Genomic DNA, 25883 nt, shown 5'->3' with positions numbered 1-25883 from the left:
GACTCCACCACTTAAAATTATTATATCTTCTTGGTGAATTGACCCTTTTATGTATGTAGTGTCTTTTTTTTTTTTTTTGAGGTAAACTACTCACAACATAAAATTTCCCATCTAAACCATTTTTAAGTGTACAGTACATTAGTGTTAAGTGTGTTTACATTGTGCAAAAATGAAATGCTTATACCCATTGAACGGCAACTCTTCTTTTTCCCCACCCCTCAGCCTCTGGTAACCACCATTTTATTTTTTTCTAAGAATATGACTACTTCAGATACCTCATATAAGTGGATTCATGCAGTATTTGTCTTTTTTGTGACGGCCTTATTTCACTTAGCATAAATGTCCTCAAGGTCCATCCGTGTTGTGGCATATAACAATTTTCTTCTTTTTTTTTTAAGACTGAATAATACTCATTCTATGAATAATACTCATTCTATGTGTATGCCACTTTTTCTTAATCCATTCATCCATTGATGGGCATTTAGGTTGCTTCTACCTCTTGGCTATTGTGAATAATGCTGCAGTGAACATGGTTACGCAAATATATCTTCTTGGTCCTGTTTTCAGTTCTTTTGTATATATACACAGAAGTGGGATTGCTGCATGATGTGGTAATTCTATTTTAGATTTTTGCGGAACTGTCATACTGTTTATGTTCTATCTGTACTGTATTAATATTCCCAGCAACAGTGTGTAAGGATTCCAGTTTCTCCACATCTTGGCCAGCATTTGTTATCTTCTGTTTGTTTTGAAAGTGTGAGGTGGTATCTCATTGTGATTTTGACTTGCATTTCCCTAATGATTAGTGATGTTAAGCACCTTTTCGTATGTTTATTGGCCATTTGTATTTCTTTGGAGAAATGTTTATTCAAGTTCTTTGCCCATTTTTAATTGGATTGTCAGTTTTTTATTGTGTGTTATAGGAGTTTATTATGGATATTAACCCCTCATCAGGTATATGGTTTGCAAATATTTTCTGCCATTCTGTGGGTTGCCTTTTTACCCTGTTGATTGTTTCCTTTGCTGCACAGAAGTTTTAACGTTTGATATAGTCCCCGTTTGTCTATTTTTTTTCTTTTGTTGCTGGTGCTTTTGGTCATATATCCAAGAAATGATTGCCAAATCCAGTGTCAAAGTGTTTTCCCCATGTTTTCTTCTAGGAGTTTTATAGTTTCAGGTCTTACATTTAGATCTTTAGTATACTTTGGGTTAATTTTTGTGCATGGTGTAAGGTAAGAGTCAAACTTTATTCTTTTGCATGTGGATATCCATGTTTTATATAGTGTCTTTTTATTATCACTAGTAATTTTCTTTACTCTGAAGTTTGTGTTTGATAATGCAGCCACTTCCATTTTCTTTACTATTGCTATTAGCATTACTATTAGCATGGTATATCTGTTTCTATCCTTTTAACTTATTTGTATCTTTATACTTGAAGTGGCTCTTTTCTTGTAGGCAACTTATAGTTGGGTCTCACTTTTTTTTTCCCCCACTTTTTCTTATCCAGTCTGTCTTTTTCTTTTTTTAGCCTTTATTTGAGGTAATTGTAGATTCACATGCAGTCGTAAGAAATAATAGATCTTGTATATCCTTCACCCAGTTTCCCTCAATGCTAATATCTTGCATAACTTTAGAACAATATCACAACCAAGGAATTGACATTAATATAGTCTGCTTACCTTATTCAGATTTCTCCTGTTTTACATGCACTAATTTATGAATGTATATGTTATCACATGTGTAAATTCATGTGACCACTACCACAGTCAAGATATAGTATAGTTCTATCACAAATATCTTTTGTGGTACCCATGTACAACCCCAGCCACTGCTCTTCCTTCATCTTTCCCTATCTCCTGGCAACCACTAATCTTCTCTCCATCTCTATAATTTTGTCATTTCAAGATTGTTACATAAATGGAATCATATAGTATGTAACCTTTTGAGACTGTTTTTTTTTCATGCAGCATAATGTTATATGTTTCAATGGCTTATTCTTTTTTTATTGCTGAGTAGTATTCCTGAGTCTCTGTCTTTTAGTTGGGGGTGTTTAGACCACTTATATTTAACATGATTATTGACATAGTTGGGTTTAAATCAGCCATCCTTCTCAGGTTTTGGCAAACTATGACCCAAGGGCCAAATGACACCAACTGTTTTTATAAATTAAGTTTTACTGAAATACATCTATGCTCATTTACTTACTATTGTCTGTGGTTGCTTTTGTGCTACATTGGCAAAGTTGAGTAGTTGTGATAAGAGATTTACCATCTGCGAAGCCTGAAATGCTTACTATCTGACTGTTTACCAAAGAGGTTTTCAACTACAAATTGGGGTATTTGTTTTCTATTTGTTCCATCTGTCCATTGTTTATTCTGCATCAGAAATGTGAGCTTAAAAGATAGTAGAGTGGTTGCTGCCTATTAGAACATCTACACATGCTTTCCTCAGATAAAAGTTTAGACCTGACAGAAGGTGTCTGTATTAGTTCTCTACTCTGTTTAACAGACTACCATTAACTTAGTGGCTTAAAACAACACACATTTATTATCTTTCGGTTTCTGTGAGTAAGGAGTCTGGCTTATCTGGGTCCTTTGCTCAGGATCTCACAAAAGCTGCAGTCAGGGTGTGGGCCAGTCTTTGTTATCCTGTGGATGCTTAACTATGGAAAAAATCTACCTCCAAACTCATTTAGGTTGTTGGGAGAATTTCTTTGCAGTTGTGTGACTGAGGACCGTAACTTTTTACTGACAGTCAGGTGGAGGCCTCCCTCAGGTCCTGGGGATTGCCTATAGTTTCCTGCTACGTGGCTCTCTCCATGGCACTTAGCTGCTTCAAGGCTTGCAGGAGAGGCTCTCACACAAGCTTATGTAATGTAACATAATCAAGAGAGTGACAGTTCATCACCTTTCCATATTCTGTTGGTTAGAAGCAAGTCACAGGTTCTTCTCATACTCAAGGGGATTATATGAAGGCATGACTCATTAGGGGTCACCATCATGTGTCCACCACAGTAACTTTAAGAAGATACTAATAACTATTGGGATTTCCCTGGAGGTCCAGTGGTTAAGACTTCGCGCTCCTAATGCAGGGGGCATGGGTTCGATCCCTGGTTGGGGAACCTAAGATCTTGTATGCTGCGTGGCGCAGCCAAAAAAAAAAAAGTATATTAATAACTATAATCTGTAGTCTTACATTGACCATTTTGGTTCCTGTCAAAAGCTGGAAATAGTTGATGCAATTAACAGTAAAGAGGTAATACAGGAAAAGACTAGTTAAGGTATTTATCTTTTTCAAAAACTGCATAATAAGTGAAGCTTCCACGCTAATAATACCAGTATTTGCAACATGGGTCATACTTTCATAAGCACTTGTAAATCCATTATTGCGTTTGATATAATTCTCAGAATAGTCTTATGAAGTAGATAGGTATACCTATTTACAGATAAAGAAATTGAGGTTAGCAAAGACTTCAAAAAAAGCCAGTAAGTGGTATAATCACGGATTTTAACTTAAAGTCTCTTTGTTTCTGTCACTAAAATAGGATTGTAGCATAGAACTATTGGTGGTGTGAATAGTCATCAAATATGCTTTGATAATGAGTAAGTTTGACTTTATGTAAATACTAGTAAATTCGATGTGAAAATGCAAATGAAATGAGATTTTTATAATGCAAGTGTCCGTGTTTAGCAACACCGTATCTCTAATCCCCAGAATATTTCTGTAAGGTAAGTAACTGGTTTCTCTGTTTCACAGAGGAGGTAACGAAAGTTTAAGCAGATTGTCATTTACCCAAGGTTATTCAGTTGGTAAATGGTGGAACCATGATCTGACCTCAAAATCTAGGATGAACCTATTTCAGTCAAAATACCCTCTTTTTTTTTTTTGCGGTACGCGGGCTGCTCACTGCTGTGGCTTCTCCCGTTGCGGAGCGCAGGCTCAGCGGCCGTGGCTCACGGGCCTAACCGCTCCGCGGCATGTGGGATCTTCCTGGACCGGGGCACGAACCCGTGTCCCCTGCATCGGCAGGCGGACTCTCAACCACTGCGCCACCAGGGAAGCCCTACCCTCTATTTTTGCTTTGCATCATCGGATAGTCTTTAAACTTAAAATTTTTAGCTCATAGCCTCTCTTTTTGGAGATAGTGCATTCCACATCCTGAAAGTCATGTGCTATTGAATTATTCTCAAATTAGATTTCTGTTTAATGTGATAAAATACACATAGCATAAAATTTACCATCTTAATTATTTTTTTTTTTTTTTTGCGGTACGCGGGCCTCTCACTGTTGTGGCCTCTCCCGTTGGGGAGCACAGGCTCCGGACACCCAGGCTCAGGGGCCATGGCTCACGGGCCTAGCCGCTTCATGGCATGTGGGATCCTCCTGGACCAGGGCACGAACCCATGTCCCCTGCATTGACAGGCGGACTCTCAACCACTGTGCCACCAGAGAAGCCCAACCATCTTAATTATTTTTAAGTGCATGTTTCAATGGTATTAAATACATTCACATTGTTATGCCGTCATCACCACCATCCATTCCTATAACTCTTTTCATCTTGTAAAACAAACTCTGTACCCATTAAACAAGCCCCCCATTCTCCTCTCCCCACAGCCGTTGGCAGCCATCATTATACTTTCTGTCTTTATGATTTTGACTACTTGTACCTCATATATTAAATCATACAGTTTATCTTTTTTTGACTGGCTTATTTCACTTAGCATAATATCTTTAATGTTCTCAAGGTCTTCCACATTATAGCATATTGCAGAATTTCCTTTTTAAGGCAGAATAATATTTCATTGTATGTATATACCAAATTTTGCTTATCCATTTGTCTATGGACACTTGAGTTGCTTCCACGTTTTAGCTATCGTGATTAGAGCTGTTATGAACATGGGTGTATAAATATCTCTTCAAGACCTTGCTTTCAGAGTCACAGACATAGAAAACAAACTTATGGTTACCAAAGGGGAAATGAGGGGGGGAGGGATAAATTAGGAGGTTGGGATTAACATATAGGTAACCAACAAGGACCTACTGTATAGCACAGGGAACTATATTCAGTATTTTATAATAACCTGTAAGGGAAGGTAATCTGAAAAAGAATATATATTATATACTTATGTATATATGTGACTGAATCACTGTGCTTTACACCTGAAACTAACATGACATTGTAAATCAGCTGTATACTTCAATTAAAAAAAAAGATCTTGCTTTCAGTTCTTTTGGATCTATATCCAGAAGTGGAATTGCTGCATGATATGGTAATTCTATTTTAAATTTTTTGAGGAACTACCACACTGTTTTCCACAGTGGCTGTACCATTTTATATTCCTACCAATAATACACAGGGGTTCCAGTTTCTCCCCATCCTTGCCAACACTTCTTGGCTTTGGTATCAGGATAATGCTGGCCTCATAGAATCAGTGAGGAAGTGTTTCTTCCTCTTCAATTTTTTGGAAAAGTTTGAGAAGGAATGGTATTAGTTCTTTAAGCGTTTGGTAAAATTTACCAGTGAAGTCATAAGGTCCAGGGCTTTTATTTGTTGGGAGATTTTTTTTTTTAACATCTTTATTGGGGTATAATTGCTTTACAATGGTGTGTTAGTTTCTGCTTTATAACAAAGTGAATCAGTTATACATATACATATGTTCCCATATCTCTTCCCTCTTGCGTCTCCCTCCCTCCCACCCTCCCTATCCCACCCCTCCAGGCGGTCACAGAGCACTGAGCCAATATCCCTGTGCCATGCGGCTGCTTCCCACTAGGTATCTACCTTACATTTGTTAGTGTGTATATGTCCATGACTCTCTCTCGCCCTGTCACAGCTCACCCTTCCCCCTCCCCATATCCTCAAGTCCGTTCTCCAGTAGGTCTGTGTCTTTATTCCTGTCTTACCCCTAGGTTCTTCATGACATTTTTTTTTTCTTAAATTCCATATATATGTGTTAGCATACAGTATTTGTCTTTTTCTTTCTGACTTACTTCACTCTGTATGACAGACTCTAGATCTATCCACCTAATTACAAATAGCTCAATTTTGTTTCTTTTTATGGCTGAGTAATATTCCATTGTATATATGTGCCACATCTTCTTTATCCATTCATCTGATGATGGACACTTAGGTTGTTTCCATCTCTGGGCTATTGTAAATAGAGCTGCAATGAACATTTTGGTGCATGACTCTTTTTGAATTTTGGTTTTCTCAGGGTATATGCCCAATAGTGGGATTGCTTGGTCATATGGTAGTTCTATTTGTAGTTTTTTTAAGGAACCTCCATACAGTTCTCCATAGTGGCTGAACCAATTCACATTCCCACCAGCAGTGCAAGAGTGTTCCCTTTTCTCCACACCCTCTCCAGCATTTATTGTTTCTAGATTTTTTTGATGATGGCCATTCTGACTGGTGTGAGATGATATCTCATTGTAGTTTTGATTTGCATTTCTCTAATAATTAATGATGTTGAGCATTCTTTCATGTGTTTGTTGGCAGTCTGTATATCTTCTTTGGAGAAATGTCTATTTAGGTCTTCTGCCCATTTTTGGATTGGGTTGTTTTTTTGTTATTGAGCTGCATGAGCTGCTTGTAAATTTTGGAGATTAATCCTTTGTCAGTTGCTTCATTTGCAAATATTTTCTCCCATTCTGAGGGTTGTCTTTCGGTCTTGTTTATGGTTTCCTTTGCTGTGCAAAAGCTTTGAAGTTTCATTAGGTCCCATTTGTTTATTTTTGTTTTTATTTCCATTACTCTAGGAGGTGGGTCAGAAAGGATCTTGCTGTGATTTATGTCATAGAGTGTTCTGCCTATGTTTTCCTCTAAGAGTTTGATAGTTTCTGGCCTTACATTTAGGTCTTTAATCCATTTTGAGCTTATTTTTCTGTATGGTGTTAGGGAGTGATCTAATCTCATACTTTTACATGTATCTGTCCAGTTTTCCCAGCACCACTTATTGAAGGGGCTGTCCTTTCTCCACTGTACATTCCTGCCACCTTTATCAAAGATAAGGTGTCCATATGTGCGTGGGTTTATCTCTGGGCTTTCTATCCTGTTCCATTGATCTATCTTTCTGTTTATGTGCCAGTACCATACTGTCTTGATTACTGTAGCTTTGTAGTATAGTCTGAAGTCAGGGAGCCTGATTCCTCCAGCTCCTTTTTTTGTTCTTAAGATTGCTTTGGCTATTCGGGGTCTTTTGTGTTTCCATACAAATTGTGAAATTTTTTGTTCTAGTTCTGTGAAAAATGCCAGTGGTAGTTTGATAGGGATTGCATTGAATCTATAGATTGCTTTGGGTAGTAGAGTCATTTTCACACTGTTGATTCTTCCAATCCAAGAACATGGGATATCTCTCCATCTATTTATATCATCTTTAATTTCTTTCATCAGTGTCTTACAATTTTCTGCATACAGGTCTTTTGTCTCCTTAGGTAGGTTTATTCATAGATATTTTATTCTTTTTGTTGCAATGGTAAATGGGAGTGTTTTCTTGATTTCACTTTCAGATTTTTCATCATTAGTATATAGGAATGCCAGAGATTTCTGTGCATTAATTTTGTATCCTGCTACTTTACTAAATTCACTGATTAGCTCTAGTAGTTTTCTGGTAGCATCTTTAGGATTCTCTATGTATAGTATCATGTCATCTGCAAACAGTGACAGCTTTACTTCTTCTTTTACGATTTGGATGCCTCTTATTTCCTTTTCTTCTCTGATTGCTGTGGCTAAAACTTCCAAAACTATGTTGAATAACAGTGATGAGAGTGGGCAACCTTGTCTTGTTCCTGATCTTCGTGGAAATGCTTTCAGTTTTTCACCATTGAGGATGATGTTGGCTGTGGGCTTGTCATATATGGCCTTTATTATGTTGAGGAAAGTTCCCTCTATGCCTACTTTCTGCAGGGTTTTTATCATAAATGGGTGTTGAATTTTGTCAAAAGCTTTCTCTGCATCTATTGAGATGATCATATGGTTTTTCTCCTTCAATTTGTTAATATGGTGTATCACATTGATTGATTTGCGTGTATTGAAGAATCCTTGCATTCCTGGAATAAACCCCACTTGATCATGGTTTATGATCCTTTTAATGTGCTGTTGGATTCTGTTTGCTAGTATTTTGTTGAGGATTTTTGCATGTATGTTCATCAGTGATAATGGCCTGTAGTTTTCTTTCTTTGTGACATCATTGTCTGGTTTTGGTATCAAGGTGATGGTGGCCTTGTAAGAAGGAATTTGGGAGTGTTCCTCCCTCTGCTATATTTTGGAAGAGTTTGAGAAGGATAGGTGTTAGCTCTTCTCTAAATGTTTGATAGAATTTGCCTGTGAAGCCATCTGGTCCTGGGCTTTTGTTTGTTGGAAGATTTTTAATCACAGTTTCAATTTCAGTGCTTGTGATTGGTCTGTTCATATTTTCTGTTTCTTCCTGATTCAGTCTTGGCAGGTTGTGCATTTCTAAGAATTTGTCCATTTCTTTCTAGATTGTCCATTTTATTGGCATAGAGTTGCTTGTAATAATCTCTCGTGATCTTTTTTATTTCTGCAGTGTCAGTTGTTACTTCTCCTTTTTCATTTCTAATTCTATTGATTTGAGTCTTCTTCCTTTTTTTCTTGATGAGTCTGGCTAGTGGTTTATCTATTTTGTTTACCTTCTCAAAGAACCAGCTTTTAGTTTTATTGATCTTTGCTATCGTTTCCTTCATTTCTTTTTCATTTATTTCTGATCTGATTTTTATGATTTCTTTCCTTCTGCTGGCTTTGGGGTTTTTTGTTCTTCTTTCTCTAATTGCTTGAGGTGCAAGGTTAGGTTGTTCATTCGAGATGTTTCCTGCTTCTTAAGGTGGGCTTGTATTGCTATAAACATACGCCTTAGAACTGCTTTTGCTGCCTCCCATAGGTTTTGGGTCGTCGTGTCTCCATTGTCATTTGTTTCTAGGTATTTTTTTATTTCCTCTTTGATTTCTTCAGTGATCACTTCATTATTAAGTAGTGTATTGTTTAGCCTCCATGTGTTTGTATTTTTTACAGATCTTTTCCTGTAATTGATATCTAGGCTCATGGTGTTGTGGTCGGAAAAGATACTTGATACAATTTCAAGTTTCTTAAGTTTACCAAGGCTTGATTTGTGACCCAAGATATGATCTATCCTGGAGAATGTTCCATGAGCACTTGAGAAAAATGTGTATTCTGTTGTTTTTGGATGGAGTGTCCTATAAATATCAGTTAAGTCCATCTTGTTTAATGTATCATTTAAAGCTTGTGTTTCCTTATTTATTTTCATTTTGGATGATCTGTCCATGGGTGAAAGTGGGGTGTTAAAGTCCCCTACTATGAATGTGTTACTGTCGATTTCCCCTTTTATGGCTGTTAGTATTTGCCTTATGTATTGAGGTGCTCCTATGTTGGGTACATAAATATTTACAATTGTTATATCTTCTTCTTGGATCGATCCCTTGATCATTATGTAGTGTCCTTCTTTGTCTCTTCTAATAGTCCTTATTTTAAAGTCTATTTTGTCTGATACGAGAATTGCTACTCCAGCTTTCTTTGGTTTCCATTTGCATGGAATATCTTTTTCCATCCCCTTACTTTCAGTCTGTATGTGTCTCTAGGTCTGAAGTGGGTCTCTTGTAGACAGCATATATATGGGTCTTGTTTTTGTATCCATTCAGCCAATCTGTGTCTTTTGGTGGGAGCATTTAGTCCATTTACATTTAAGGTAATTATCGATATGTATGTTCCTATTCCCATTTTCTAAATTGTTTTGGGTTTGTTATTATAGGTCTTTTCCTTCTCTTGTGTTTCTTGTCTAGAGAAGTTCCTTTAGCATTTGTTGTAAAGCTGGTTTGGTAGTGCTGAACTCTCTCAGCTTTTGCTTGTCTGTAAAGTTTTTAATTTCTCCATCAAATCTGAATGAGATCCTTGCTGGGTAGAGTAGTCTTGGTTGCAGGTTTTTCTCCTTCATCACTTTCAGTATGTCCTGCCACTCCCTTCTGGCTTGTAGGGTTTCTGCTGAGAGATCAGCTGTTAACCTTATGAGAATTCACTTGTGTGTAATTTGTTGTTTTTCCCTTGCTGCTTTTAATATGCTTTCTTTGTATTTAAATTTTGACAGTTTGATTAATATGTCTTGGCGTATTTCTCCTTGGATGTATCCTGTATGGGACTCTCTGTGCTTCCTGGACTTGGTTAACTATTTCCTTTCCCACATTTATTGTGTTGTTCATCATTGCTTGTTTCATCTTTATTTCTTCTAGGTCCTTCTTAACTGTTTCTTGCATTTTGTCTATTCTATTTCCAAGATTTCGGATCATCGTTACTATCATTATTCTGAATTCTGTTTCAGGTAGACTGCCTATTTCCTCTTCATTTGTCAGGTCTGGTGCATTTTTATGTTGCTCCTTCATCTGCTGTGTGTTTTTCTGTCTTCTCATTTTGCTTATCTTACTGTGTTTGGGGTCTCCTTTTTGCAGGCTGCAGGTTTGTAGTTCCCGCTGTTTTTGATGTCTGTCTCCAGTGGCTAAGGTTGGTTCAGTGGGTTGTGTAGGCTTCCTGGTGGAGGGGACTAGTGCCTGTGTTGTGGTGGATGAGGCTGGATCTTGTCTCTCTAGTGGGCAGGTTCATGCCTGGTGGTGTGTTTTGGGGTGTCTGTGGTCTTATTATGATTTTAGGCAGCCTCTCTGCTAATGGGTGGGGTTGTGTTCCTGTCTTGCTAGTTGGCATAGGTTGTCCAGCACTGTAGCTTGCTGGTTGTTGAGTGAAGCTGGGTGCTGGTGTTAAGATGGAGGTCTCTGGGAGATTTTCGCCGTTTGATATTATGTGGAGCTGGGAGGTCTCTTGTTGACCAGTGTCCTGAAGTTGGCTCTCCTACCTCAGAGGCAGAGCCCTGACTCCTGGCTGGAGCACCAAGAGCCTTTCATCCACACGGCTCAGAATAAAAGGGAGAAAAAGTAGAGAGAATTAGTAGAAGTATGAAGAAAGAAAGGAAGGAGGGAAGCAAGGAAGGAAGAAAGAAAGAAAGAGGCAAAGAAGTAAAGAAGGCAAGAAGGAAAGAAAGGAGGGAGGGAGGGAGGAAGGAAGGAAGGAGGGAAAGAAGGAAAAAAGACAGAAAGAAAGAAGATACAGTAAAATAAAATAAAGTATAGTAAAGTTATTGAATTAAAAAATACTTATTTAGAAAAAAAGGGACGGATAGAACCTTAGGACAGATGTTGGAAGCAAAGCTATACAGACAAAATCTTACATAGAAGCATACACATACACCCTCACAAAAAGAGGTTAAGGGGAAAAAAATCATAAATCTTGCTCTCAGAGGCCACCTCCTCAATTTGGGATGACTCATTGTCTTTTCATGTATTCCACAGATGCAGGTACATCAGGTTGATTGTGGAGCTTTAATCCTCTGTTTCTGAGGCTGCTGGGAGAGATTTCCCTTTCTCTTCTTTGTTCTCACAGCTCACAGGGGCTCAGCTTTGGATTTGGCCCTGCCTCTGCGTGTAGGTCGCTGGAGGGCGTCTGTTTTTTGTTCAGACAGGATGGGGTTAAAAGAGCCGCTGATTCGGGGGCTCTGGCACACTCAGGCCGTGGGGGAGGGAGGGGCACTGCGTGCGGGGCGGTCCTGCGGCGGCAGAGGCCAGCACGACGTTGCACCAGCCTGAGGCCCGCCGTGCGTTCTCCCGGGGAAGTTGTCCCTGGATCCCAGGAACCTGGCAGTGGCGGGCTGCACAGGCTCCGCGGAAGAGGGATGTGGATAGTGACCTGTGCTCGCACACAGCCCCTTGGTGGCGGCAGCAGCAGCCTTGGCATCTCCCGCCCGTCCCTGGGGTCCGTGGTTTTAGCCGCGGCTTGCGCCCGTCTCTGGGGTCCGCGCTTTTAGCCGCGGCTCGCGCCTATCTCTGGGGTCCGCGCTTTTAGCCGCGGCTCTCACTCGTCTCTGGAGTTCCTTTAAGCAGCGCTTTTAGAACCCTCTCCTCGCGCTCCAGGAAACAAAGAGGGAAGAAAAAGTCTCTTGCCTCTTCGGCAGGTGCAGACTTTTCCCCGGATTCCCTCCCGGCTAGGCTAGCCGTGGTGCACTAACCCCTTCAGGCTATGTTCAAGCCGCAACCGCAGTCCTCTCCCTGCGCTCCAACCGAAACTGTTGGGAGATTTTTGATTACTGATACAATCTCTTTACAAGTTATAGGTCTATTCACATTTTCTATTTCTTTGTGATTTAGTCTTAATAGGTTTTGTGTTTCTAGGAACTTGTCCTTTTCATCTAGGTTATCCAATTTGTTGATGGACAGTTCATAATTTTCTCTTATAGTTCTTTTTATTTCTTTAGAATCAGTAGTAATGTCCCCATTTTCATTTCTGAATATAGTGATTTGAGGCTTATCTCTTTTTTCTTTTTTTCACGGTACGCGGGGCTCTCACTGTTGTGGCCTCTCCCGTTGCAGAGCACAGGCTCCGGATGCTCAGGCCCAGCAGCCATGGCTCACGGGCCCAGCCGCTCCGCGGCATGTGGGATCCTCCTGGACTGGGGCACGAACCCGTGTCCCCTGCATCGGCAGGCGGACTCTCAACCGCTGCGCCACCAGGGAAGCCCTTCTTTTTTTTTCAATTTTATTTATCTTTGGCGGTGTTGGGTCTTCATTGCTGCGTGGGGCTTTCTCTAGTTGCGGCGAGCAGGGGCTACTCTTTGTTGCGATGCATTGGCTTCTCATTACGGTGGCTTCTCTTTTTGCGGAGCACGGGCTCTAGACGCACAGGCTTCAGTAGTTGCGGCACAAGGGCTCAGTAGCTGTGTCCCGCGGGCTCTAGAACGCAGGCTCAGTAGTTGTGACACATGGGCTTAGTTGCTCCATGGCATGTGGGATCTTCCCAGACCAGGGATTGAACTCATGTCCCCTTCCTTGGCAGGCGTGTTCTTAGCCACTGCCCCACCAGGGAAGTCCCTCTCTTTTTTTCGTAGTCTGTCTAGCTGAAGTTTTGTCAATTTTGTTGATCTTTTCGGAGAACCAACTTTTGGCTTGATTGACTTTCCTCTATTGTTTTTCTCTTCTCTGTTTAATTTCTCTTTGCTCAAACCTTTATTATTTACTTCCTTCTGCTAGATTTGGGTTTAGTTTATTCGTCTTTTTTCTAGTTCCTGAGGTTTTAAAGTTAGGTTGTTGATTTGATTTTTTTTTTTGATGTGTTTAAAACTGTAAATTTACCCCTTAGTGGGAAATTAGCTTAGCTTTCACTTCATCTCATGTTTTAGTATGTTGTGTTTTTGTTTTCATTTGTCTCTAAGTATTTTCTAATTTCTCTGTGATTTCTTCTTTGATCCATCAGTTGTCTAAAATTGTGTTAATTTCCACAATTTTGTAAATTTTTCGGTTTTCTTTTTTGTTATTGATTTCTAACTTCATTGTGTTGTGGTTAGAGAAGATACTTGGTATATCTATCTTTTAAAATCTGTTGAGTCTTAATTTGTGGCCTAATATGTCATCTCTCCTGGAAAACGTCCCATGTGCATGCACTTGAGAAGAATGTGTATTCTGCTGTTGTTGGGTAGTGTTCTGTATATGTCTGTTAGATCTAGTTGGTTTATTGTGTTAAGTCCTCTGTTTCCATACTTATGTCTGGTTGTTTTGTTCATTATTGTGAGTAGGCTATTGAAGTCTCCAACTATTATTGTAGAACTGTCTGTTTCTCCTTTCATTTCTTAGTTTTTGCTCCATATGTTTTCATGACTTGCCATTATATATGTAAATGTTTATAATTGTATATTCTTGCTGTATTGAACCTTTTATTAATATATACTGTCCTTTTTTGTTTCTTGTAACATTGTTTATTTAAAATCTTATTTTTGTCTGATACTAGTGTAGCCACTTTGGCTCTTTTTTTGGTTACTGTTTGCATGGAATATTTTTTTCAATCCTTTTCATTTCAACCTGGTTGTGTTTTTGGATCTCAAATGAGTCTTGTGTAGACAGCATATAATTGGATCATGTGTTTTTATTCATTCTGCCAATCTCTGTCTTTTGATTGGAGTGTTTATTAATTCATTGATGTTTGTAGTAATTACTGATTAGGAAGGACTTATTTCTGGTATTGTGCTATTTGTTTCCTATGTGCCTTAGAGCTTTTTGAGCCTCATTTCCTGTATTACTGTCTTGTTTTGTGTTTAGTTGATCTTTTTTTGTAGTGAAATGTTTAAGTTCCTTTCTTATTTTCTTATGTGTATACTCTATAGGCATTTTCTTTGTGGTTATCATGAGGATTACATTTAACATCCTAAAATTATAATACTCTAATTTGAATTTATACTAGCTTAGCTTCAATAACAAAAACTCTGCTTCTTTACAGTTTCATCTCTACCCTTTTCAGTTGTTGATGTCACAAAATTGCATCTTTATACATTGTGTGCCTAAAAACATGAACTAAAAATTCAAATTATTAAAATTGTTTAATTTAAATTTTATTTAAGTTTTATTTTTTACTTATTATTTTAAGTATTCTCCTAAATTATGTAGGAAACGTGATTTGGTGTAACAAAGCAAAATTACAGTAAAACTAGCTTTTTACATTAATAATTCTTTAAAAATGTATTTGTCTCTCAAATATAAAAAGTACAGTTACAAACCACTGTTACAATAATACTAGCTTTTCTACTTACCCATGTATTTACTTTTATATTCATATAGCTTTGAGTTACTGTCTAGTGTTCTTTCATCTCTTTCATCTTGTAGGTCTCCCTTGAGTTGCAGACCAGGTCTAGTGATCATGAACTCCCTCAGCTTTTGTTTATCTGGGTGTGTCTTACTTTCTCTCTCACTTTTGAAGGACAGTTTTTCTGGATATAGATCCTTCATTGACACATTTTGTCTTTTAGTACTTTTAACATATCCGCCCATTGTCTTTTGGCCTCCAAAGTTTCTGATGAGAAATCTGCTGATAATCTTATTGAGATCACTGGTATGTGATGATTCACTTCTCTTCTTGTTTTCAAGATTCTCTCTTTAGCTTTTTGGAAGTTTAATTATAATATGTCTTGGTGTGGGTCTCTTTGAGGTCATATTTTTTGGAGTCTCTTGGATGTTTATGTTCATGTCTTTCATTAAATTTGGGAAGTTTTCAGCCAGTATTTCTTCAGATATTCTCTCTGCCCCCTTCTCTGTCTTTTATCCTTCTAGGACTCTCATGATATGTATGTTGATCTGTTTGATGGTGTCCTCCAGGTCCCTTAGGTGCTGTTTATGTTTCTTCAATCTTTGTTTGTCAGACTTGATGATTTTCATTGTCTTAGCTTCAACTTCGCTAAATCTTTTTTCTACCTGCCCAGATCTGCCTTCAAATCCCTCTAATGATTTTTTTTTACATTTATTTATTTATTTTTGGCTGCATTGGGTCTTCATTGCTGCACGTGGGCTTTCTCTAGTTGTGGCGAGCGGGGTCTACTCTTTGTTGTGGTGCATGGGCATCTCATTGCGGTGGCTTCTCTTGTTGCGGAGCACAGGCTCTAGGCATGTGGGCTTCAGTAGTTGTGGCTAGTGGGCTCTAGAGCGTAGGCTCAGTAGTTGTGGTGCACAGGCTTAGTTGCTCCATGACATGTGAGATCTTCCCAGACCAGGGCTTGAACCTGTGTCCCCTGCATTGGCAGGCGGATTCTTAACCACTGTGCCACCAGGGAAGCTCCCCTCTAATGAATTTTTAATTTCAGTTATTAATATTACAGTTCCAGAATCTCTCTGTGGTTCCTTTTTAGGTTTTCTGTTTCTCTATTGATAGTTCCATTTTGTTAACACAAATAACTTTGTTCACATCTTCCTTTAGTTCTTTGAGCATCTTCAAGACAGTCTTTTTAAAGTCTTTGAAAAAGAACTAATGGCATTTTTACTAGACAGAGACAGTTTCTGTTGATTTATTTTTCCCCTTGAATAGGCCATACTTTTCTGTTTCTTTGTATGCCTTGTGATTTTTTTGGTTGTTAAATACTAGATGTTTGAGTCTAATAATGTGGTAACTCTGAAAATCAGATTTTTCCCTATTCCTTAAGGCTTGTTGTGTTTTTTTTGTTGTTTGGCTTTTTTTTTTAATTGTTGTGGGCTGTCTTTATGATGAAGATCAGCTTGAGGTTTAAACTTAAAGTCTTCTCAGTTCTTTTCTGAGCCTTTTCCTGAGCATGCATGGTCACTTTCTGATTTTCCTTGTATATGCAGTTGTTTTTTAATGTCTTAGTCTTTAGTGTCTTACTTCCAAAAGGGGAAATAGTAAAAAATGCAGCGGTAAAGGGCACCAGCCTTTAAAATATCCTGGAAGTCACTTCAGATGAGAGGGAGGGGCCTGCAACAGTGGGAGGAGGTGCAATAACAGTGGCTGGCCACCTCTTTGTCTGCACCTCTGTGATCAGAAACAGTAGTGAGCAATCAGAGGACAGATCCCTGATATTCAGAGGGTAGAGTCCTTTTTGCCTACTGTGGCTTCTGCAAACTCTGTGCAAGCTGCTCCAGAAACACATGCACAGCTGCTTGCCACATGGCTGAGGGTGGGCAGCTGCTACTGTACACAGAGCTGACATTGACCAAAGTCAACTGTAATTTACTGACTAAGTCTTCTGGAAGTTGTAATCCTTCAGCCGACTCCAGAGTTTCAAAACAGTTACATCAGACAGATTCTGTCAGTGCAGTTGTTGTCTATGTGGGGAGACAGATTCCTTGTGCTTCTACTCCACCATCTTCCCACAATTTTCCAATTAGATTTTAAAGGAGTCCCTTCACTGATACAATTAGCTGAGGTGGCTTATGTGACATTTAGTGTAAAAATACAAAGTCACCTGTTCTTCTTTCAACAGTGATTTATATGGTCATTTTACATATACGGTATTGGTAAACTATAATTTCTAGTAATCATTTTTTGAGTGGTTGTTTTATGTGTGTTTTGTTATTTTTTTTCAGTCTCAGCTAACTGGACAATGGCAGTTGAGTAGGTTTTGAAAAATGTCTGAAGTTTAGTGGACTGCATCTACCTTCTCCCCATCTACCTCTAAATGGGATGTTTGAGAAGAGAATTGTATTAAAAGAAGAGTGTTACAAATGGCTTCAGAATCTGTAAATGCAAAACAAGCTAGGAATCGCTTCACAAAAGGGAAGAGGCAACAGCCCCAGCAAGTAAAGAACAGATCTTCACTTGGTGATGGTGATGGAGAAGACTCCTTTATCTTTGAAGCAAATGAGGCTTGGAAAGATTTTCATGGTTCTCTTCTTCAGTTTTATGAAAATGGAGAACTCTGTGATATCACATTGAAGGTAAGACTGTCTTTTTTTCTTTCCTCAACCTCTTCAGTGTATTATATAAAATAAAGGTTTCTATAACCATGCAAGGCAAATTTTTGTTGCTTTACTTATTATAGTCAGAACGGTTTTAGTTTCAACCCTTTATTACATTGAAGGGGAAGGGACATAAGGGAGGGTAAGTAAAGGGAACCTAGCATAAGATAAAATTATTATACTAATTAAATGTTGATATTCACTATTTCTTAGTTTCACTTCTGAAAGTTCTGGAGCCCTAAAACAACAAATAGTTATTATTTGTGAAATGGATAAATTGCTGTTGACCAGATAAGCTTCTTTTTTTTTTGGCTGCACTGTACGGCTTGCGGGATCTAAGTCCCCTGACCAGGGATTGAACCCGCACCCTCCTCAGTGAAAGCGTGGAGTCCTAACCACTGGACTGCCAGGGAATTAGCAAAACATCTTGATGTTGGGAATTCCCTAGTGGTCTGGTGGTTAGGACTCCATGCTTCCATTACAGGGGACATGGGTTTGATCCCTGGTCAGGGAACTAAGATCCTGCATGCTGCCTGGCGCAGCCAAAAAAAGAAAAAGGAAAAAAAAACCAACTTGATGTATTCACTTACTCTTGATGTTGGTTAGAAGTCAGAATTCTTGGTTGTATATGTAGCTGCACGAGTGTTTAACTGTGTGTTCCTATTCTGGTGTAAGCATATCTTGTTTTTCTGCACTTTTTTGCTTTATTGTGTTTCTCAGATAATGTGTGTTTTTGTTTGTTTGTTTGTTTGTTTTAAACAGATTGAAGGTTTGTAGCAGCCCTGAGTTGTCAGGTGATGGTTAGCGTTTTTTAGTCTAAACATAACTTTTATATACACCGGGAAACCAAAAAATTCATGTGACTTGCTTTATTGAGATATTTGCTTTATTGCAGTGGTCTGGAACTGAACCTGCAGTATCTCCAAGATATGCCTGTAATTTAATCTCTATTTCAATATTACCGTCTTTAAGTGAGATTGTTTATTTTTACGTGATAGTGAAGTAGAGTGTTTTTTAGACTTGGATGAAAAAGTCTTTAGTAAACTTTGTCTAAGGCCTATATGATCATGTTGCTCTGCTACAAAGGACAGTTTTAATAAAGTTGGAAAATTGATAAAGCAGTGTTGAAGAGCCTGTGTTCTAATTGTTTCTCATAGCTCATTTAAAGTACTTCTTACTATTCCTATCTCTCAGTGTAATATTAAATTTTTTTGAGGATTTATGTGTATACATGCAGCATTTTCCACATGAGATTTGCCACTTTGGGATCTTTTAGATTTTGCTTTCTGCTCCTGATCAGCCAGGTTCTTAGAGCTCAGAGTTGTGGGGATTGAGGACACCCTTAGAGAATCAGATCAGGGACAGTCAGCAAAAATCAGGTCTGTAAACTGAATGCATAAATTCTGAGTTTTAGGCCCAGAATGTCCAGGAGTATAGTGTTATACTGTAAATAAATGACCTACATTCTCTTTACTTAAACTTTTAATTAGGACCTACAAATATGTAAGGACACTAAGATATTGAGAAGAAAACTATTAAATAATTTTACTAGCTTTATGTGAAATTTAGCCATGTATAAATTTTAATGAAGGAAGACCTAAACTGTAGGTGTAGAACACCTGATCTGTATAGTATATTATGTTTAATCTAATGCCATTGTTCTGATTTTCAACGCAAGTGTGAAATTCAGTGACCCACACTGGATTTGACAAAAATAAAAATGTAAAATAGATTATTTGAATTTAATAAATTATCAGTTCATCGTATCAGTATATGTTGGAAAATAATTAAATAGAATATTATTGATTGTATACATTTTATAATTGGATCTTAGAATAATTTTTACTAGCTACTGCATGTAAACTTTCTTAAGTGAAAAGTAAGGATACAGCCATTTTAGGGCAAGTGATAACTAATCTCATAACTTTTCTTTGTTTATTGGGTAACTTCAGCAATAGGTTGAAGTGAAAACCTCAGAAGAATCTATGGTGGAAAAAAAAAGAATATGGTGGAAACCCAAAATTACTGTGTTTGAAGCAGTGATAGAAGTCATTTAGCAATGAGAAACTTTACTAATTTAAAGGAGCTATCATTTTTATTTTTTCAACTGTAAAATTATGATGACGATTAGGTTTTTGTGAGGAATAAGTGAATTGATAACATGTGAAGTCCTTATAACAGTGCTCAGTACATAATAATAAATAATCAGCTGTTAGGATCATTATGTGTACTATTCTTGTTGTTCCAAAAGTATTAGATATTGCTGCTACAGTATATTCTTATCATTAGAAAGAACTGTAGCTTAATCTTTTAGCAGGTCTGTTATTGGATTTGTTTCTTAATTCTAATTCAACATTTCTTAAACTTTCAGAATTTTAACTGTCACAGAACAACTAAACCAAGCAGGATTATGGGTAGTTTACAATGCTCTGTTCAATACAAACTTCACTTTTTACATTCATATAACCTTGAGGATTATACTTTGATATATTCATCTCCTTTTTTTATTAGTATGCTTCATTAGATCATTATTGCTTTTAGGACAAGCATTTTAGAAAGACAGTTATCAAAACTGGTTTTATTGTTCATATGTAAGGCCATTAGTGTGTTTTTAAATTCCAAAGTGAGCACTGATATTGGAAAAACAAACTCATTTAGCAGATATTTACTAAAGTCTTACCCTAGTATATGGAGAGTATAAATAAATCTGAATAACGTGCTGTACTTGCATTGAGGGAGTTTGAAATTTAGCTGGAGATAGGCACATACACCACTAACTAAAATACAATTTAGTGATTGTCATTTTATGATATTTTTATGGAAGCATAGGAGAGGATCTGTTAACTATGTCTGAGAGGTGATTGGAAAGGCTTCACATAGGAGATTGTATATAATCTTGAGGTCATTCCAGGGAAAGGTAAAACTTGTTTATATATTATTATGTATTTATTAGTGAAAATATTTTAGAACAGTATATCTAGTGGCAGCTCTAAAGTTATGTATGAGGGAAGATTCTTAAGGGCAACAATTTGGTGGGGAAAAGGCAGAGGGAAATTGTCTTGAAAGGGGTATTGCATAGCTCTCATAATGCTTAAATTATACATCATAGATCAACAAGACTAGCATCTACAAAGATGCTTTTATTTATGTTTTATGTAGTTTGAGGAAATGTCATTATCCTCGTTAAAGATCATAGTTAATTTTACCTCAAGAAGTTGATAGAGATTATTAGAGGACCATCCCTTACATCACCTCTTGATGCCATCACTGATTATGTTTCAGTCATGTTGTTTGGCATTTTTTTTGAAAGTGCACGTTTCTGTGATTTTTTTTTTTAAACAAGTATTTATAGGATTCTAATGAACACGTTCAAGACGCTAAGTGTTATAATTATTGGCTGTCAAAACTTTCAACTGATCAGGTAAGAATAAGTGCTCTGAAAGATTGCAGAGAAACAAAGTATTTGAACTGCATTATAGTAGTGTACTTCCAAGAGGTAGAAATGATAAAATTGTTATCCTTATAAATGTAGCAGTTAACTCCTGACCAGAGAGCAGGCATAATCTAATAAAAGAGAAATGATAAAGGAGAAAGTGATTTTTTTTAAAATATAAATTTATTTATTTTATTTATTTTTGGCTGTGTTGGGTCTTTGTTGATGCACGCCAGCTTTCTCTAGCTGCGGTGAGCGGGGGCTACTCTTTGTTGTGGTGTGCGGGCTTCTCATGGCGGTGGCTTCTCTTGTGGAGCGCAGGCTCTAGGTGCACAGGCTTCAGTAGTTGTGGCTCGCGGGTTCTAGAGCACAGGCTCAGTAGTTGTCGTGCATGAGCTTAGTTGCTCTGCGGCATGTGGGATCTTCCTGGACCAGGGCTTGAACCCATGTCCCCTGCATTGGCAGGAAGATTCTTAACCACTGCGCCACCAGGGAAGCCCGAGACAAACGTAAGGTAGATAGCTAGTGGGAAGCAGCTGCATGGCACAGGGATATCGGCTCGGTGCTTTGTGACCGCCTGGAGGGGTGGGATACGGAGGGTGGGAGGGAGGGAGATGCAAGAGGGAAGAGATATGGGAACATATGTATATGTATAACTGATTCACTTTGTTATAAAGCAGAAACTAACACACCATTGTAAAGCAATTATACCCCAATAAAGATGTTAAAAAAAAGTGATTTTATATTTAACACTTAAGCATTCTGTGTTAAGAAGTCTAATAAAATGATCACTTCTACTTTTGTCCATTCAAATAGTAAGTCAGTATTTTGATTTTATTTTTAATGTTGCTCAGAAGAAGGGATATTTGAGTGTTTATATCCATAGATCCTTGTTTATTTGACCCCCAAAATGCTACCTAAAAATTATTGTTTTCATTGTGTAGGTTTTTAAAGTAAACGTAGTGAGATAAGATTGTAGAACAGTGAATGTGACTAGACATTGTGATATGGTAATTCACTACAAGCCAAGACATTGAGTCTTATACATTTAACCCCTTCTTGACCTGGCAATTAAACATGTTTATGGCTACTCTGACTGAATAAAATTGGTGGATTATTGAAAAAGAGTAGCTAATTGAGATAAAAGGGCAAAATTACAAGGGCTTAAACTGAAAAATTAGAATACAGCTTATACATGTACATAAAAGGAGACTTGGGTATATAGGCTTTTTTCCCTCCAGTCTTCATTTCTGTTCTATGTGTTTTCTACACTTTTATTTCAATATCGGTCTCAAACATTTAGCTTGAGTTACTGTTAAGTGACATAATTGTAAACATTTCAACCTGATATATACTTTAGTTTTTAATGATTAAAAAATTTTTTTATGTTTGTTTTCAACAATCCATGGTAATGGGATTATACAGTTAATACTTAGAAATGAAGTAAATCTATGTAAGAACAGTTTGCAAAAGAATAGTTCATGGGATAGCCAGATTTTTTAAAGTACTAAAAGTGTCAAAGAAGTAAAAATTAAATCAATTGAAAAATTGTTCAGTTATCAACATATTGAACATTATTTATTGCTTTGAAATTTTGATGAAGGGATTATTCTCAAACACTGCTGATGGATATGTAAATTCATTCCTTGTTTTTCATGGATGGTTTGGCCGTATGTATCAAGAGCTGTAAAAAGCTTATATTTATTGACTCATTGATTCTGCTTTTCAGATTTTATCTCAAGGAAGTATTCTGAAATGTTGAAAAAACTTCCTGTTCTAAGATACTGTTTATATTTAAAATATGGAAAAGTTGTCTTAATGGCTGATATCAGAATAAATAAACTGTGTTACATCCACTGTGTAGAATAAGCATGAAGAGTTGAAAGTTTTCAGAAACTTAGGAAAAGGTGACAAAGTTCAGGACAGTCTATTATGTTTCAGAATGCATGGGAAAAAGTTAAAAGGAAATATGCCAACAGGTTGACAGTATTTGTTGAATTGTGAGTAAATTTTTTCCCTTATATTTTCCTGTACTTTCTTGATTTTACACTTTAAATATATATTGTAGTTGAGGGGAAAAAAGAAAACTTGAAAAGTAAGTGACCTTTAATGTAAGATAATAGATAGGTTCCTTTTGAAAGTCAGGGCTGATAGTTAATGGAATTTTTTATATATATATAAATGTATTTATTTATGGCTGTGTTGGGTCTTCATTGCTGCGCGCAGGCTTTCTCTAGTTGCAGCGAGCAGGGGCTGCTCTTCGTTTTGGTGTGCGGGCTTCTCATTGCAGTAGCTTCTCTTGTTGCGGAGCATGGGCTCTAGGCGCGCAGGATTCAGTAGTTGTGGCTAGTGGGCTCTAGAGTGTAGGCTCAGTAGTTGTGGCGCACGGGCTTAGTTGCTCCGCGGCATGTGGAATCTTCCCAGACCAGGGCTCGAACCCATGTCCCCTGCGTTGGCAGGTGGATTCTTAAACACTGCACCACCAGGGAAGTCCCTGTTTCATTGTATTTTGATCCCTATTGGCTAATCCATGGACAGTTACTCAAGGTTTGGATTAGCGGTTTGTATTTCAAGCTTTTGTTAAAAAATAAAGGATCATTATGTTAATGTTGATATTCAACATATTTCACTACTTGGGTTTAAGCTTGACGTGTTTTCTTTTCCCCGAGCATCTTGAATTATTCATATGTTCACTTATCTAATAAAAATGTATATTAGAAAATTCCCTAGTATCAAGGACATATGCTGTAGTATTTATATCATTTTAAATGGTATAATAATGTCTAATATTTTGTAGTTTGTGTATTTTTCACCCAGTTTTAAACATCTAGTCTTTAGACTTCGATTTCTTTCATTTTAAAATTTCTGATAAAATATTTTTGGTAATTGATACTTATATTTATGTACCAGAGAAGAAAAATTTAGAAATAAACTCTTAAGAACATGAGACTGCATAGTGTCAAAGGAAAGTTAATAAATGCATAAAAGCCCATATTTTTTATTTTTGGCTGTGCTGGGTCTTCGTTTCTCTGCGAGGGCTTTCTCCAGTTGCGGCAAGCGAGGGCCGCTCTTCGTCGCGGTGTGCGGGCCTCTCACTGTCGCGGCCTCTCCTGTTTCGGAGCACAGGCTCCAGACGCGCAGGCTCAGTAGTTGTGGCTCACGGGCCTAGTTGCTCTGCGTCATGTGGGATCCTCCCAGACCAGGGCTCGAACCCGTGTCCCCTGCATTGGCAGGCAGATTCTCAACCACTGCGCCACCAGGTAAGCCCCTTGGAAGGAGTTCTTTAGACCCAACCAAGTTGTCAGTTACTTGCCGCGCAGTCTTACTTTGGATGTTTGGTGGTCGTCTGGGTGGATCTTTTCAAGTCCAAAGACATAGAGCAATAGGAGAATGAGAAAGACTTGAGTGGGAAAAGCCTTGGCCTCAGTGCACTTCTTCACGGCCAGAGAACTGGTCTCTGCCAGATCTTGCAGGCGACGTCAGCTGCCACTTAACGGGCTACTTGAATCTCCATGGCTCAGGATAAGTCCCAGCCACCCTTCAGAGGGGAGCCATAGCCCAATAGGCGGATCGAGATTATGGCCTTTGAGGCCCCGCATTGGGTGCCAGAAAAGGTGTTGCAGGAAAGAGAGTGGGGTGCGAGAGGATGGTCACATCCCAAGTCATGTCTGAGTCCCTGGGATGGCCACCAAGTGTGGGTTCTTGCCTTTGTGCAGGCAAGAATTCAAGAGCAAGATATAGTAAAGTGAAAAGTTTATTCAGGGAGATACACACTCCATAGACAGAGTGTGGGCCATCTTAGAAGGCAAGAGGCCAAGCCCAAATTTTTTGATGTTCCTATTTCATATATAAGGCTCAAAGATCTTTCTAAAGTTAAGATGGGTATTTATTTATTTATTTTTACAAAGATGTTAGTTTGCATTAGCCCCACATTCACAAAACTTAGAAAACAAAAGAAAATGTCCAGCCGTTGTAGAACTCTAACATCCAAGTATCAATTCCTTTATTCCAATCAAAAACAATGTTCCCAGAATTCAGCACAAAACTGAAAACACTGCTGCTACTAGCCATAGTCCATAACAGTAACTTTAAATTGTCCAAGGGGATTAAGGAAGCATTTTAAATCACTGTCACTCCTACCGAAGGATTTTAGGCAACGAGAATTTATTCTCATACAAGAATAAATTTGCATTTTATCATTAAACAGTATGAGGGCCTTAACTGGGAATTACCAGTTTATAAACTTTCTCCCCCAAATTTGTGAATATATCTGAATGTTAAAATTTTCTTATTTAGACGATGGGTATTTATTCTAAAAGGGTGCATAAGGGTATGATTTTGTGTGTATGTGTGTATATTAAATATACATGTTTTAGTTTATTTGAATCAAATTAAAGTTACAGAGGGACAGAGCCTTATAAACAACATGAAGATAGCTTGAGGGCCATTGATTTGTACAGCTTGGATGAGAAGGCATTGTAAAAATGATGTTTATCTGAAAATTGTAGTACTTTCTTTTCTTAAAAAAAAAAATACTAAAAAAACACAACAACTTTGTGTCGAGGGCTGACTTTCAGTAGATTGCAGCGAGGGAGCTCCTCTGCTACCTATAAAACCCCGACCCAGAAGCAGTCGTCTACGAATGGTTTAGCACCAGTTTCCCAATGAACGTGCAGTGCGTGACAGGCAAGGGGGCGGCCGCCTTTCTGGCCGCACCTGTAGTACCTTATTTTATAGTACTATTATGTAATAGAGTCTTTGTAAGTTGTTTAATTGAGCAGGTTTATGTCATGTGAGATTTACAGATATTTACATAGAAACTAAATCTCAGTGGTGGCCAGTGCAGATGATCAAAAAAAAAAAAAAAGATATTTTTAGACTATTTTTTAAATGTTTAATATCAGCTTTCAGATCCCATTTTAGGGCTAATGTGAATTTGAGAACATGCCAAGCTTTCTGCTGTAGTATAGTTTACAACTTGAATCTCAGTAGACTCTAAATCCTGCCTTCTAAATTATTTTAACAAAGTGAATATAGTATAACCAACAGAAACAATCATCTTGTACTTGTTGAAATAAGTGATATTCATTCTTCCTCTACATTAGTGAAAAAAGCTGGGTAAGGGGCATTTATAAGCAAAACCTTTTATACATTG

General features: G+C 37.8%; 1 protein-coding gene and 1 long non-coding RNA gene across 4 annotated transcripts in view; both read left to right on the top strand.

Annotated features, from left to right (window-relative positions):
- LOC309961542 overlaps positions 1 to 17011 on the top strand; it is a 30801-nt gene extending 13790 nt beyond the window's left edge. For both annotated transcript variants that reach the window (XR_014326191.1, XR_014326192.1), the window contains exon 3: positions 16924 to 17011. This is a non-coding gene — a long non-coding RNA (uncharacterized lncRNA). The remainder of the gene's footprint in view (positions 1 to 16923) is intronic.
- A 7-nt stretch (positions 17012 to 17018) lies between these two features.
- Positions 17019 to 25883, top strand: part of KLHL8 (kelch like family member 8) — a 28438-nt gene continuing 19573 nt past the window's right edge. For both annotated transcript variants that reach the window (XM_082838948.1, XM_082838947.1), the window contains exon 1: positions 17019 to 17274. In XM_082838948.1, the coding sequence (XP_082695074.1) occupies positions 17062 to 17274 (213 nt within the window). In that variant the 5' untranslated portion in view covers positions 17019 to 17061. The remainder of the gene's footprint in view (positions 17275 to 25883) is intronic.

Source organism: Leucopleurus acutus (assembly GCF_964270905.1).
Source record: "Leucopleurus acutus genome assembly, chromosome: 4".
Lineage (NCBI taxonomy): Eukaryota > Metazoa > Chordata > Mammalia > Artiodactyla > Delphinidae > Leucopleurus > Leucopleurus acutus.
This window is presented reverse-complemented; position numbering and strand designations above follow the sequence as displayed.